At 42.6% G+C, this 14,472-nt stretch overlaps 1 protein-coding gene across 1 annotated transcript in view; it reads left to right on the top strand.

Moving 5' to 3' along the window:
• Positions 1 to 12,940, top strand: part of LOC102499558 (apolipophorins) — a 17,059-nt gene extending 4,119 nt beyond the window's left edge. Inside the window, exon 8 of the mRNA XM_014587059.2 lies at positions 12,281 to 12,940. Coding sequence (XP_014442545.1) covers positions 12,281 to 12,285 — 5 coding nt within the window. The 3' untranslated portion in view covers positions 12,286 to 12,940. The remainder of the gene's footprint in view (positions 1 to 12,280) is intronic.
• Positions 12,941 to 14,472: the final 1,532 nt, after the last annotated feature.

Raw genomic sequence — 14,472 nt, 5'->3', positions numbered from 1 at the left:
ACCAAGCGGCCACAATGACCGGCAGGAATGGACCCCCCAGGCCTTCAGCAAACAGACTCAGAGACTGCCCGAGATTATTAAAGACAGAAGAGGAGAGACTGAAGGGGGTAAGCACAACTCCAGTCATTTCTAGAAATGAGGACTATTCACAGAAATCTAAAAGATTAATAGATTCAACAGAACGAAGCTCACGAGCTGGAAAACATGTCAGGGAGTGTGATGTGTCTAACGAAATTCCAGAATGATTAATGACATCTGAGAAATGGGACCCCTCTGAGTCAGGAAGCATGAGGTGTCCCAAATACGACGAAGAAAACCACAGCAAAACCCAGGAGGGTGGAACTGCAGAAAAACTAAATAAGGGGTCCTAAAAGCTACTAAAGAGGAAGGAAAAGAGGTGAAGTTTCACAGAGGAACAGGAGACAACGGATCCCCCACTAGCAGTGACAGAGACAGTGGACACATCTTTAGAGCCTTCAGAGCATACAGGCGTCAGGTTAGACCTTATGCCCAATTCAACGATTCAGACTGATGAGCTAAACAGCCCTGAGCTGTCGGAGCACGTCTTAACAGAGCTTGCCCCCAACCCGTCCGTACACGGCTGCGGCTGCTTCCTGCTCCGCGGAGTGTCCGAAGTGGAGACCACAGGCCCACGGTGCTGGAGATATTTACTCTCTGGTCGTCTGCAGAGGGAGGTGGCTGGCCCCTAGCATAAACCAAGGAAAGAAAAGGAACAAATCGAGGCAAGAGAAATGAACAAAATAGGAAAGAAAGAAAAAATAGGCAGCAAGAGAAGAGGTGGGAGGGACAAAAACCGTACAAGGAACAAGCCAGGGGTCTAACCATCAGGCCCCGCAGAGATTTCAGAAGACATTAAATAACTTTGCTGGTCAATTGGAGTGCATCGATTCGGTTACCTCCTAGGAAAATCTAATTGGTCTGAACTGGTTTGAGAATAGTTAAGTCTAAAAAAACTCACAGCTATTAAATAAAACAAATCAGTAGTTTAAAATGTTATCTGCGGGACCAGCAGTTGGCATAACGGCTATGTTGCTGGACTCCCATGTAGTCAATTGCGGTTCAAGTCCCGGACCCAGTGGCTTAAACTCATGCTGGGCTCATGTGCGTGTGTGTCCAAGATCCTGAGAGGAAAATGGAGGAGAAGGGATTGTGGTGTGGCCACCCCCCCGGGGGGTGATTTCTCACTTTCTGTCTCTCTGTCTCTGTCTTTCTGGTGAGTGCACACGCCCTATAGCAAAAACCTCTCCAAAATACCTCCCCAAAACAAAACAACACAACAACAACAACAACATCAAAAACACAACAGGTCTAGCTTTCCAAAGTGTTTTTAGACGTGACATCAAAAGCTTGATTCATAAAAGAAAAAAATATATTTGGTTTCATCAGAAATGAAAAACTCTTATTCTGTGGAAGACTGGAAAGACAAGTTAAAGACTAAGGGAAAATATCTGTAAGACACGCATCCGATCAAGGGCTGCAGCAAAACAGCTTGCATCTCAAGGGCTTTATGCTGAGTGAAAAACATCCGATTTTAGAAAGTCACATGCTACATGACTCTATTGATATTACAGTTTTGAATGACAAATGATAAAGACAGAAGCAAATTAGTGGTCGCCAGGGAGAGGAGCAGGTGCGACGGTGTAGGGACTGTACAGAGAGCTCGGGTCATGGACACTTCTGAATCTTGACTGCAGTGGTGGTGCCATGGCCCTCGACATGTGGCAGGCTGTCAGAGATCTATGTACACACCTTTACCAGGGCCAGTTTCTGGGGTTTGGCACTGTGCTATAATTATGGCAAATGTAACCATGGAGGGAATCAAACGGAAGGCACACAGGACTTCTCCCTGTGCAACTTCTTGTGTATCTGTAACTATTTCCAAATAAGTTTGTTAAAATAAAAAGTGAAATGCCAGGCTTAGATAGTTCTATAGGGAAGTTGTAAAAACTTACCATAACTGTTCCAGAATGGAAAAATGAAGCCTTCTTCTTCCCAATACATTTAGTGAAGTTAGTGTTTTCTTGGCATACTAAAACTCCTCAAGGATCAACAGGAAAGGGAAATGAGAAGGCAACTGCATACTCAAACACAGATGCTTGACAGTCTGACACTGGTCATAAATGTCACGGGTCCAGATGTATCAGTCAGCCGAATTCAACAGCGGGTTACCACATCCAAACCAACGGGGATTCTCCTCTGGAGTCCAGTGTTGGCACTTGATGCCAACGTACTGAAGTAGGTAGGTGCTTCACATCAGGCAATTCCGAACTATGATGCGGGTGGGGTAGCTGTTAATGCTGGACAAGATACAGAACAGGGAGCACTGGAAATATCTTGGTCAAAGCCCAGAGGAAGACGGCAGAGTGACATCTACAAGGTGGCAGACTAGGAAGCTCCAGGACCTCATCCTCCAGGAACACAGAACACACCGCACCATTGACCAAAGTCACCTTGTGAAAACTCTAGAAACCAGATAAGCAGCAGCAGCGGCAACCGAGTGCGTGCCTAGCCAGAAAAAGTGACACTCTAAAGGGTAGGAAATTTCCTGGTGTTTTGCTCACCCTTGCCTCACTCCTCCTCATTGCAGTCTTTAAGGATGCCACCCAATTTCCAGCTCCTACCCCAGGATGGAGAGGAAAAAGTGGAATTTGCTTTCCGTATTCGGACTTGTCTGTGACCGCACAAGAAACTGGTCTCTGACTTGCATGACTCCAAGCACCGAAGAGGACAGAGGTGGGCTCCATGGTGAGAGAGTTGCATGGAGGTACAGAATTACAAGTGCTGTGGGGAAGGACTGTGGGCAGAGAAACACAGTACGACATCTGAGTCCCTGAGAAGATGCAGGGCAGGACTACTACGGAAATTAGCACATCTGGAAACAGCCACATATTCCAAGGCACTGGAATTCAAGCATGTGCACGTGTGAGGGAAGACGCACCCCTAGAAATGGTTCGGGAAGACCCTCAGCCTTTGTAAGCCTGGCTTGATTAGTGACGGTCTTCCTCTGTATAGAGAAAGTCTGCAAAGGCCGGGAAAGGTCCCTGTCTTTTTAAATGCCCACTTTTCATCAAGAGCACAGGCATACAAAGAAATAGGGAGGCAAGATCCAATTTCAGAAACAAAGTAAGTCTCGAGAAACTGACCCTAGGAAAACACAGGGGGTGCTGGATGGTGTTGCAGTGAGGTAATACGACACTCTGTGAGGCTGCCCACGTCGGACACTTCTGGGTTTGTGTCTGGACACCTCTAAGTACACTGGGCACACAAATGCACATGATCTGGGGCTGGCTGACGCTGGGCACTGAGAACATATTAGGATCCTGTCTCTCTCATTCATGGAAAAATAAAAATAAATAAAATTCAAGAAAAATACAGGCCTCTGACTTGACAAAAATCTATACTTGTCAATTTGAGGAAAGAAATGAATACACAAGAAGCTCAACAAACTCCAAGCAAGATAAACCAACAGAGACCCACGCTGAGACACATAATCAAACTGTCAAAGATAGAACTTGAAAACACCAGCTCAAGAAAAGTGATTTGTGATTTGTCACATACAAGGGAGCCTCTGTAAGATTATCTATCTATCTATATTTTTCAGCAGAAACCTTGCAGGCCAGAGGAAATAGAATTACGTGTGGAAAGAAAAAAAATATATCTGGTAAAATTACTCTTCAAAAATAGGGGAGAAATGAAGACATCTCTAGATAAACAAAAACTGAGTTTATTACATCTAGCCTACCCTATAAGAAATGCTAAAAGTAGTCCTTTAAGTTAAAAGAAAAGGATGCTAGACAGAAATTGGAAGCCATATGAAAATATAAAGTTCTGTAAAGGTAAATGTATGGACAACTATGAAGACCAGTATTATTACAACTTGGATTCTTAGCTCTGCTTTTAATTTTTTATATTTAAATGACAAAAGCATAAAAAACTGTCTTTGTTAATGGGTATACAATAATATAAAAATGTAACTTGTGACAACAATAACAAAGTTGGTGGGGGGTAGATTGTAAAGGAGTAGAGTATTTGTATATGATTTAACTTGTTCTTTTTAAAAAAGAATTATTTATTTAACCTTATTTATTATTATTATTTTTATCCCCCAGTTTGATCAGAGAGAAACACAGAGAAAGTGAGAAAGCAAGCCACCAGGTCCAGGACTTGAACTGTAGTTGGCCATGTGGGAGTGCAACACCTTTAACCACCATGCCACCTGCTGGCCTGAACTCATTCTTATTAGTTTAACATTCTTGTAATTTTAAGATGTTTTATGTAATCTCCATGGTAACCATACAGAAAGTATCTATAGAATAAACGCAGAAGAAAATGAGAAGAGATTCAAAGTGTGTCATTACAAAAAAAAAAAAAAATCAACTAAATACGAAAGATAGCATAAGGAAAGAAGTGAGAGACAAAATAGTTATAAGAAATACAGAGGGACCAGCAGTTAGTGTAATGGCTATGTCGCTGGACTCCCATGTAGTCGACCACGGTTTGAGTTCTGAACCCGGTGGCTTAAATTCACGCCAGGTGCATGTGTGTGCATGCATGCCCAAGAGCCCAAGAGAAGAAAGGAGGAGAAGGGATTGCAGCGTGGCCATCCCCCTTGGGGGTGATTTCTTGTGGGGATGGTGATTTCTCAGTATCTGTCTCTCTCTTTCTGGCGAGCGCGCGCACCCTATAGCAAAAACCTCTCCAAAAAAAACAAACCAAAAACAAACAAAAAAAACCCCAGAAAACAATGATCAAAGCGATAAGAGGTTCTTCTCCAGCATAATTAAGATAAAAATAAATAGAATAATTTCCCCAATCAAAACACTTAGGTTGGCAGAATGGATTAAAAAAAAGATTAAACTATGTGCTGTCTACAAAAGATTGTCCTTAATTATATAGATCTAAGGGCACATATAGGCTGAAAGTCAACAGATGAAAAAAAGATATTTAGTATAAATAGTAACCAAGGGACTAGCAGTTAGTGTAATGGCTATATCTCTGGACTCCCACGTAGTCGACCACGGTTGGAGTCCCGGACCCGGTGGCTTAAACTCACGCCAGGTGCATGTGTGTGCGTGCCCAAGATCCCGAGAGGAGAATAGAGGAGAAGGGATTGCGGCATGGCCATCCCCCCCCCCAGGGGGTGTGTGTGTGATATCTCGCTTTCTGTCTCTCTCTGTCTTTCTGGCGAGCGCACGTCCCCTATAGCAAAAACCTCTTCAAAAATAAAGTAACCCAAAGAGAGCAGGGGCAGCTACACTTCTAACAGTTTTTAGCATAAGTTTATTTTGTCTGATACAGGAAGGACATTATATAATACAGAGTCAACTCAGCAAGAAGAGTTTTCTTTTCTTTTCTTTTTTTGGAGAGGTTTTTTTTTTTTTTTTTTTTTTTTTTTTTTTGGGGGGGGGGAGCTTTTTTTTGCTATAGGGTGCGTGAGCTCACCAGACAGAGAGATAGAAAGCGAGAAATCACCCCCAGGGGGAATGATCACGCCGTAATCCCCTCTCCTCCATTCTGGTCCCAGCAAGAAGATTTAATAGTTATAAGTGTAGATATACTAAACAGCAGAGCTTCCAAATACATGAAGCAAACACTGACAGAATTGAAAGGTGAAATAGATAGCTCTATAATAATGGTAGGAGACTTCAATACTTCACTTTCAGTAATGGATAGCACACCCAGACAGAGAATCAAGAAGAAAACAGAATATTCAAACTATACTATCAACCAATGGGACCAAACAAACATAGAACTTTCCAACAAACAGCAGCAGAATGCACAGCCTGCAGAAGTCCACATGCAACATTCTCCAGACAAGATCATATATTAGGCCACAAAGCAAGACTTAATCAATTTAACTTGATTGAAATCATAGTAAAAGGAAAACTAAAAATCTATGAATATATGGAAATTAACATACTCCGAAACAACCCAGTGGATCAAAGACAGAATCACAAGGAAAATCAGAAAATATCTTGAAAACAAAATATACTAAAATTTTTAAAATGTAGTAAAAGCAACGGTAAAAGGTAAATTTGGTTGTAAATGCTTACATTAAAAAAGCAAAAAGGGGGAACAACAGATGGTTATCTCACTGGACTTGCACAGGGTTGACTGTGGTTTGAGCCCTGGACCTAGTGGTTTAAAACTCACACCAGGAGTGTGTGTGTATACCCAAGATCCCAAGAGGAGAAAGGAGAAGGGACTGCGGCATGGCCATTCCTCTGGTGGGTGATTTCTCATTTTCTCTCTCTCTGGTGAGCACACACGCTCTATAGCAAAAATCTCTCAAAAAAAAAAAAAGATTTTAAGTGAATACCTATTTACACCTTGTGTTATAAGAAAAAGAACAAATTAAAATTAAAGCTACTAGAAAGAAGAAAACATGATAAAGATTAGAACAGAAGTGATAGAGAAAACTAGCAAAACCAAGATTTCTTTATTATTTGGATTTTTGCCATAGGGCACGTGCACTAGCTGGAGAGAGGCAACAAGAGACAGAGAGAGGGAGACTGAGAAATCGCTCCCAGAATATACGGCCACGCCAACCCCCTTTTCCTCCAGCCTCTCCTCAGGATCATGGGCACACATGCACACGTGCTGGGTGTGCTTCTTACGCCACTGGGTCCAGGTCTTGAACCAGGCAGTCAGACATGTGGGCTCCAGTGCCTTAACCACCACTGCTGGCCTAAGATTTCATTTTTGAAAAGATCAATAAAATTAAATGATAAAACTTTAGCTACAATGACTAATACAAGTGGTAAATCATAAATGAAGAAACATTACAATTAGTTTTATTTATCTATATTTTTAATTGACAAAGAGAGACAGCAAGAAACCAACAGAATGAAGGGGGGAATGATCATTTCAACTGACATATAAAAAACATATAACAAAATTCAATGCCCTTTTATGATTAAAAACACTCAAACTAAGAATAGAAGGAAATTAATTCAACATAATAAAGGCCATATTTGAAAAACCCACAGATAACATTATGCTCAGTGATTAAAAACGGAAAGCATTTTCTCTAAGATCAGGAATAAGACAAGGGTGTCTGCTTTTATCATTTGTCTTTATCGTAATACTGGAAGAGCTAGCCAGAGAAATTAATTTAAGCAAAACAAAAACAGAACAAAACAAATAAAAAATCCGAGTTAGAAAGGAAGAAATAAAATGATCTCTGTTCACAGCTGATATAATCTTACATCAAGAAAACCCTAAAGATGCCACAAAAGAATGGTTAGAATTAATGAATGAATTTGTCAAAGTTGAAGGATACAAAATCATCAAACAAAAATCAGCTGTATTTCTATACACTAAGAATGAACAATCCCCAAAGGAAATTAGAAAATTATTCCATTTATAATAGCATTAAAAAGAATAAAATAATTAGGAATGTTTAACAAGATGTCAAAGGACTTACATACTGAAAACTATAAATTGTTGGCTGAAAAAATTTAAAGATGATACAAGTAAGTATAAAAGAATTCGATGTTTACAGATTTGAAGGCAGTATCATTAATGTGTCACTATTGGAATAGCTTCATAGAGCAGTGCTATGCAGAAAAGTTGGATCCCACACTGGTCAACCAGGTTTGAGTTCCAGACCTGGCAGCTTAAATGCTAGCACATAGTGCCCAGGATCCTAATGAATAGAAAACTGGAGGAAGAATTGTGGTATGACCAGGCCCTGTTGGGGGATGGTTTCTCTCTCTCTCTCTTTCTCGTGTGCATGCATGTGCCCTCTGGCATTAAAAAGAAAAAAGTCAATACTGTTAAACATGGTCTACAGATTTAATATAATCCCCATCAAAATTCCAATGGTATTTTTTTGCATTATTAGAAAAATTTCTCCTAAAATTTATATGTAATCTCAAGGGGCCCCAAATGTTCAAAACAATTTTGAAAAACAAGAACAAAGTTGAAAGTCTCACACTTCCTGATTTCAAAACTTACTACAAAATAATCAAAACAGTGTGGTCCTGGCATAAAGACAGACAATATAGACCAATGAAATAGAATAGAGAGTCCAGAAATAACCCTCACACATGTGGTCAAATGATGTTTCACAAGGATGCCAACACCATTTATTTAATGGTGTTGGAAAAACTAAATATCTATAAACAAAAGTTAACTCAAAATGGATCAAAAACCTAAAGGTAAGAGCTACAATTATAAAATTCTTAGAGGTGGGGCCAGCAGGTGGCATGATAGTTAAAGGCGCTGGATTTCCACATGGCTGACCACAGTTCAAGTCCTGGACCTGGCAGCTTGCTTTCTTGTTTTCCCTTTCTCTGTCTTTCTCTGGTCAAATTAAAAAACAAACAAACAAACAAACAAAAAACCCAAAAAACAGTAACAAATGGAATTAAATAAATAATTGTTTTTAAAAATTCTTACAGGAAAACACAGAATTTAGCTAAACATTGGCTTTAGCAATGATTTCTTAGATATGATATAAAAAATTTAGACAACAAAAGAAAATAACAAATTGAACTACATCAAATCAGGCAGAGTTCAAAGACAACCTATGGAATGAGAGAAAATATTTGCAAGTCACATCAGGTGCTAATACCCAGAATATATAAACTCCTATAATGCAACAACTCCTACAGTGGCACTGGGGAAGTACGGCTGGATGCACGTGAGGCAGGCCCTGGATTAGCACCCAGGACCTCCTTGAGCATGCCAGGTGCACACACACAGATGCCCACTAACCAAGCCAGCCTGACACTGCAAGTCAATCATGGCAGTGAAGACCCTGTTGGGATGGCCTGTCTCTCTTTCTTTGTCATGTAAGAAAAAAATAAACTTTACAAAATGTACAAAGATCTTGAATAGACATCCCCCCCTCCCAAAATACAAAGAAACACAAGAGAGATGTTCCACCTCACAAATCATTATGGGACTGTAAATTAAAAACAATAAGAAACCACCTCAATCTGTTAGCTTAGCTATAATCAAAATAGAAAATATCATGTGTTAATGAGGATGTGGAGAAATCAGAATCCTTGTGCACTGCAGGGAATGTAAAATCGTGCAGCTGTTATAAAAACATTATGTCAAGTTCATCAAAAAGTTAAAAATGAATGACCAGGTACAGCATTCTCACTGAGCATATGCTCCCCAAATTAAAAACAGGGTCTCTACCACATTTATACACCAATACTTATAGTAGCATTATTCACAATAGCCAAAAGATGGAAGCAACCTAAGTATCCATTGATGAATGGATAAGCAAAATCAGGCATATACATACAATAAAATATTATTAAACCTTAAAAAGATATTTCTGATACATGCTATCACACAGAACCTCGAGGACATTTTGTAAGCAAAACAAGCTAGTCATAAAAACAAAAAACAAACAAAAAAACCACTGCATAATTCCATTTACTTGAGGTGCCTAGAGGAGTCAAATTCATAGAAACAGAAAATGGAATGGTGGCTGCTGGTGGAAGGCAGTAATGGGTTGTTTAACAGGTGGACAGTTTCAGTTTTATAAGATGCAAAGTTCTAGAGACTGGTTACACAGCAATATAAATATATTTAACAATAGTGAGCTGTATACTTAAAGATAGTTAAGAAGGTAAATTTTATGTTACATGTATTTTATCCACAATTAAAAATGTTTAAATTAGGGTCAGCCAGTGGTGTGATGGTTGGGGTGGCTGGATCCATGTGACCAACTGCCAGTTCAAATACCAGACCCAACAGCTTGGAAAAAATCCTGGGCATATTTTTCCAAGTGTACGTGCCCAAAATCCCTAGAGGAGAATAGAAGAGAAGGCACTGTGGCATAGCCATCTCCACAGAGGGTGCTTTCTTCTGTCTCTCTTCCTGGTGAGAGCACACAATAGCAGATTTTTAAAAATGTTTTTAATTAAAAAAAATATATTCACTGAACATCTATTTCATGTCAGACATGGTGATACAACAGTAAATACTGTGCTATGAATAAAGAGACAGATCCTTAAGTATAAGTATCAATACGGACACAAAACCACAGGGTCTCGTGTACTGGGTATATCAGATAGGCTGTAGTTTTTAACAGGGAATTAGAAATGATTAAAAATGTACTATGTGGGACCAGCAGGTGGTGTGGTAGTTAAGGTGCTGGACTCCCACATGGCCAACTGTGGTTTGAGTCCCAGACCAGGTGGCCTTTTCTCTCTCTCTAGTGAACACACATGGCCTATAGCAAATTAAAAATAAATAGATAAAATTAAAGCAAATAATTCTTTTAAAAACAAGTCCTGTGTGACGGGGGCAGCAGGGTCGGGTAGGGCTGACCCATACAGGAAGGCTCCGACTGTCTGTCCACCTCACCTAGTTTTCCAGGCCCACCTGCCCGTGATCTACAGCTGGCTGGGGGTAGATCGTGCGCCAAGATCCTATTGGGAGTGCTGCCTCTTTCTGTCTGTCTCTCTCTTACTTACAGAATAGGTAACAAAAAAAACCACTGCATAATTCCATTTACTTGAGGTGCCTAGAGGAGTCAAATTCATAGAAACAGAAAATGGAATGGTGGCTGCTGGTGGAAGGCAGTAATGGGTTGTTTAACAGGTGGACAGTTTCAGTTTTATAAGATGCAAAGTTCTAGAGACTGGTTACACAGCAATATAAATATATTTAACAATAGTGAGCTGTATACTTAAAGATAGTTAAGAAGGTAAATTTTATGTTACATGTATTTTATCCACAATTAAAAATGTTTAAATTAGGGTCAGCCAGTGGTGTGATGGTTGGGGTGGCTGGATCCATGTGACCAACTGCCAGTTCAAATACCAGACCCAACAGCTTGGAAAAAATCCTGGGCATATTTTTCCAAGTGTACGTGCCCAAAATCCCTAGAGGAGAATAGAAGAGAAGGCACTGTGGCATAGCCATCTCCACAGAGGGTGCTTTCTTCTGTCTCTCTTCCTGGTGAGAGCACACAATAGCAGATTTTTAAAAATGTTTTTAATTAAAAAAAATATATTCACTGAACATCTATTTCATGTCAGACATGGTGATACAACAGTAAATACTGTGCTATGAATAAAGAGACAGATCCTTAAGTATAAGTATCAATACGGACACAAAACCACAGGGTCTCGTGTACTGGGTATATCAGATAGGCTGTAGTTTTTAACAGGGAATTAGAAATGATTAAAAATGTACTATGTGGGACCAGCAGGTGGTGTGGTAGTTAAGGTGCTGGACTCCCACATGGCCAACTGTGGTTTGAGTCCCAGACCAGGTGGCCTTTTCTCTCTCTCTAGTGAACACACATGGCCTATAGCAAATTAAAAATAAATAGATAAAATTAAAGCAAATAATTCTTTTAAAAACAAGTCCTGTGTGACGGGGGCAGCAGGGTCGGGTAGGGCTGACCCATACAGGAAGGCTCCGACTGTCTGTCCACCTCACCTAGTTTTCCAGGCCCACCTGCCCGTGATCTACAGCTGGCTGGGGGTAGATCGTGCCACAAGATCCTATTGGGAGTGCTGCCTCTTTCTGTCTGTCTCTCTGTGCGCCAAGACCCTGTTGGGAGTGCTGCCTCTTTCTGTCTGTCTCTCTCTTACTTACAGAATAGGTAACAAAAAAAAATGTATCTGAAAAAGAACCAAAACATAAATTGAAATAGATGACAAAAAAGGCATTTAATAAAATTCTCTAATATCCATTTTTTATTATTTTTAATTGCCAGAGGTCTTGTGTGCTCACCAGAGAGAGAGAGAAGAGAAAGAGAGAGAGAACGCACACCCCCCCCCCACCACCACCACCACCACTGGGGTGTGGTTATGTTGCAATCCCCTCTCCTCCATTTTTCAGTTCTGTTGGGATTTTGGACACACATGCCCAGCATGTTTTTCAAGCTGCCAGGTCTGGTATTTGAACCATAAGCTCCACCCTCTTCATATTACAGGATTCAGCTCTGGTGTGGCCCCATGAACTCCGATGGGTCAGGTGCATCTTCTGCACTCCCAGAGCATCACTGCTAAGGGCCAGGAAATAGGTCTTGGCATTCTCTGTGTCTTAGGTGCCCAAGGTGGGGCCTGACCACCCAGTGAGCTTGTTCAATATCCAGGTGACTCAGTGGGCAGGGCCTGGCGCCTGCAGCCCATGCAACACCTGCTTAACACCCGCTTCGTACAGGAGACGGAGAGGGTGATAGCCAAGGTGGGGGAGGTAACCTTTTAGTGAGGGCCAGGGGCTATGGCAGGGACCCCCAACTCAAGCTTACTTTTTCCTCTCTTTCCTTCTTTAACAGTTTGAGGTTTAACATAAGCTGGCTGCCAGGGATCTCAAACTCCTTCGCCTCTTCCACAGTTCCAGCTCCTTGGCAAGGTCAAGGAGTAACCAGCAGGAAATGGCAGGAAACCGAGAAAGCTCCACTGCTCCGACACAGGGAAGGAGAGCCTGTGCCATTACTCTCAAAATGCCTCTGGGGACGTGAGCACCCCACTGCTTCAGCTCATCCCCTACCTGCCTGTCACACCCTGGGAGACCGCCTGGCCGGCCGGGACACCCCTGAAAAGGAACTCCACCGCACCCACTGTTCTGGCCCAAGATACTGACTCACTTGCTCAACAGCCACTTTGGGACCCTGCTCCCAACCTGCACGAGCTTCGGGCTGGCTGCATTGAGGGCGGACACAGAGCAGGGTCTCCCCAGCTGCTTGGCACTGGCCTCCCCTGCCTGCTCCAAGAGTCTCATGAGGCCTGAGGTTCCTTGAGGGGACCTGGTGGTCCCAAACCCCTCAGGGAGAAGCCTGCAGGAGTTTCCCTCTTTGGGGAGGACACGTAGAAACTGGAAGTTCCAGGAGCGCCTGAGCGAGCCTCCGTTTCAGTGGAGGCACGTGGGGATGGCACTCAAAGTTTTCCACTTTCTTTTAGGGGCAGGTTTTTCCCTGGAATTGACAACTGAAAAACACAGCCGGTCTAATCCAAGAAGTTGTGTGTGTGTTTCTGATTGTGCCTGATGTGGCTTGTGGGGTATTCTGAACAAGCACTACACAGTATGTCCTGGGGCATGGCTAAAGCTGTCCACGGATTGCTGCGCTGATCACCTACTGAGAGATGGGGGCTGAGGTGGCTGTGAAATCGCCCCACCCGTAAGGCCCACACCAAGCCTCTGACCCAAGCTCACGGAGTCCAGATTCCAGAGCAGATGGCTAAGTGTCGACCTTGAAGAATGGGGCAGCTGGAAGGCCGGGCCCCAGGCTTGATGCCCCTCTCAAGGCAGGTGAGTTCCTGGTGCACAGCAGGTGCTCCGTAAAGTGCAGGAACAAGGAGGCTGGTGGTGCGCATGCTGACAGGCTGGAGCGCAGGGGCGGGGGCTGCTCCCGTTCCCCTAGGGCCTGCTACATTGCCCAAGTCACAACCAAAAGACCCCGGAGCCCAAATACTACTTCGGTGCTCTGAAAGTTACTCTGTCTTCTCTTAGACCTTATAATAGTCCAGTGAGGAAGAGGATTCCCACTTAATGAAAGAAGAACAAAGGCTCAGAGAGCTGAGCCTTACCTAAGGCCACATGACTAGACAACAGCCAGGATGGCAGTGATCTGGGCCTGCCTGCCTCCCACGGCTGTCCGGGCTCGGTCAGCCACCTTCTGCTTTTGCAATGACCTCATGGCACGTGGCCTACCAATTACTTTGAAAAAGACAAGGGAGTTTTAGCCATGTCCCAGGACACACTATACAGTACTTGTTTAAAATACTCCGTCACATTGAGCACAACCAGAAACACGCCCTCAACTTCAGGCGGTGCCGTACCAGCCCTGTCAGAGGGAACTGGGCCTAGGATATGAATGGAGACAATGCTCAGGGGAAAACAAATCACCAGAATGCTCCATCCCTCCAAAGCAGATCGGAATTTGACAAACCTTTACTTTGCAACCACTCGCCCTGTTGGTTTCTAAATATGCTCAACGGGTCAGTGACGCTCAGCCCAGAGGAAATGGCAAATGCCTTCCCCAACCTGCCTCCCACTCCCCTATCAATCAAGCCTTTGCCAGGAGCACAGGAATGGGCTGGGCTCCAGCAGGGATATGAAGAGGGAAAAATAGTTCTCCCTTCTCCAGATGGATTTCACAACACCAACGCTTTGCAATCGTGGGCATGTGGGTGTGTGTGTGCAAGCACAGAGTTTAAAGCAAAACAGATGGGAGGGCGAATGATTTGCCAAAAAGACCAGGAAATATTTGTATCTACAGCATACAGAGAGCGAGTACAAAGGACAAAACCTGCGTCTCCATGAGATGGTTCCATAAAGGGTATGAGTAGGCAATTCAAAAAGGAAGAAACAGGCTAGCAGGTGGCATAGTGGTTAAGGCGCTGGACTCTCACTTGACTGACCACGGTTAGAGTCCTGGACCTGGTGGTTTGCTTTCTCACTTTCTCTCTCTGGTGAATGTATATGCCCAATAGCAAAATAAAACATAATAATAAAATTAAATAATTA

This window comes from Tupaia chinensis, unplaced genomic scaffold (genome assembly GCF_000334495.1).
Source record: "Tupaia chinensis unplaced genomic scaffold, TupChi_1.0 Scaffold000182_1, whole genome shotgun sequence".
Taxonomy (NCBI): domain Eukaryota; kingdom Metazoa; phylum Chordata; class Mammalia; order Scandentia; family Tupaiidae; genus Tupaia; species Tupaia belangeri.
This window is presented reverse-complemented; position numbering and strand designations above follow the sequence as displayed.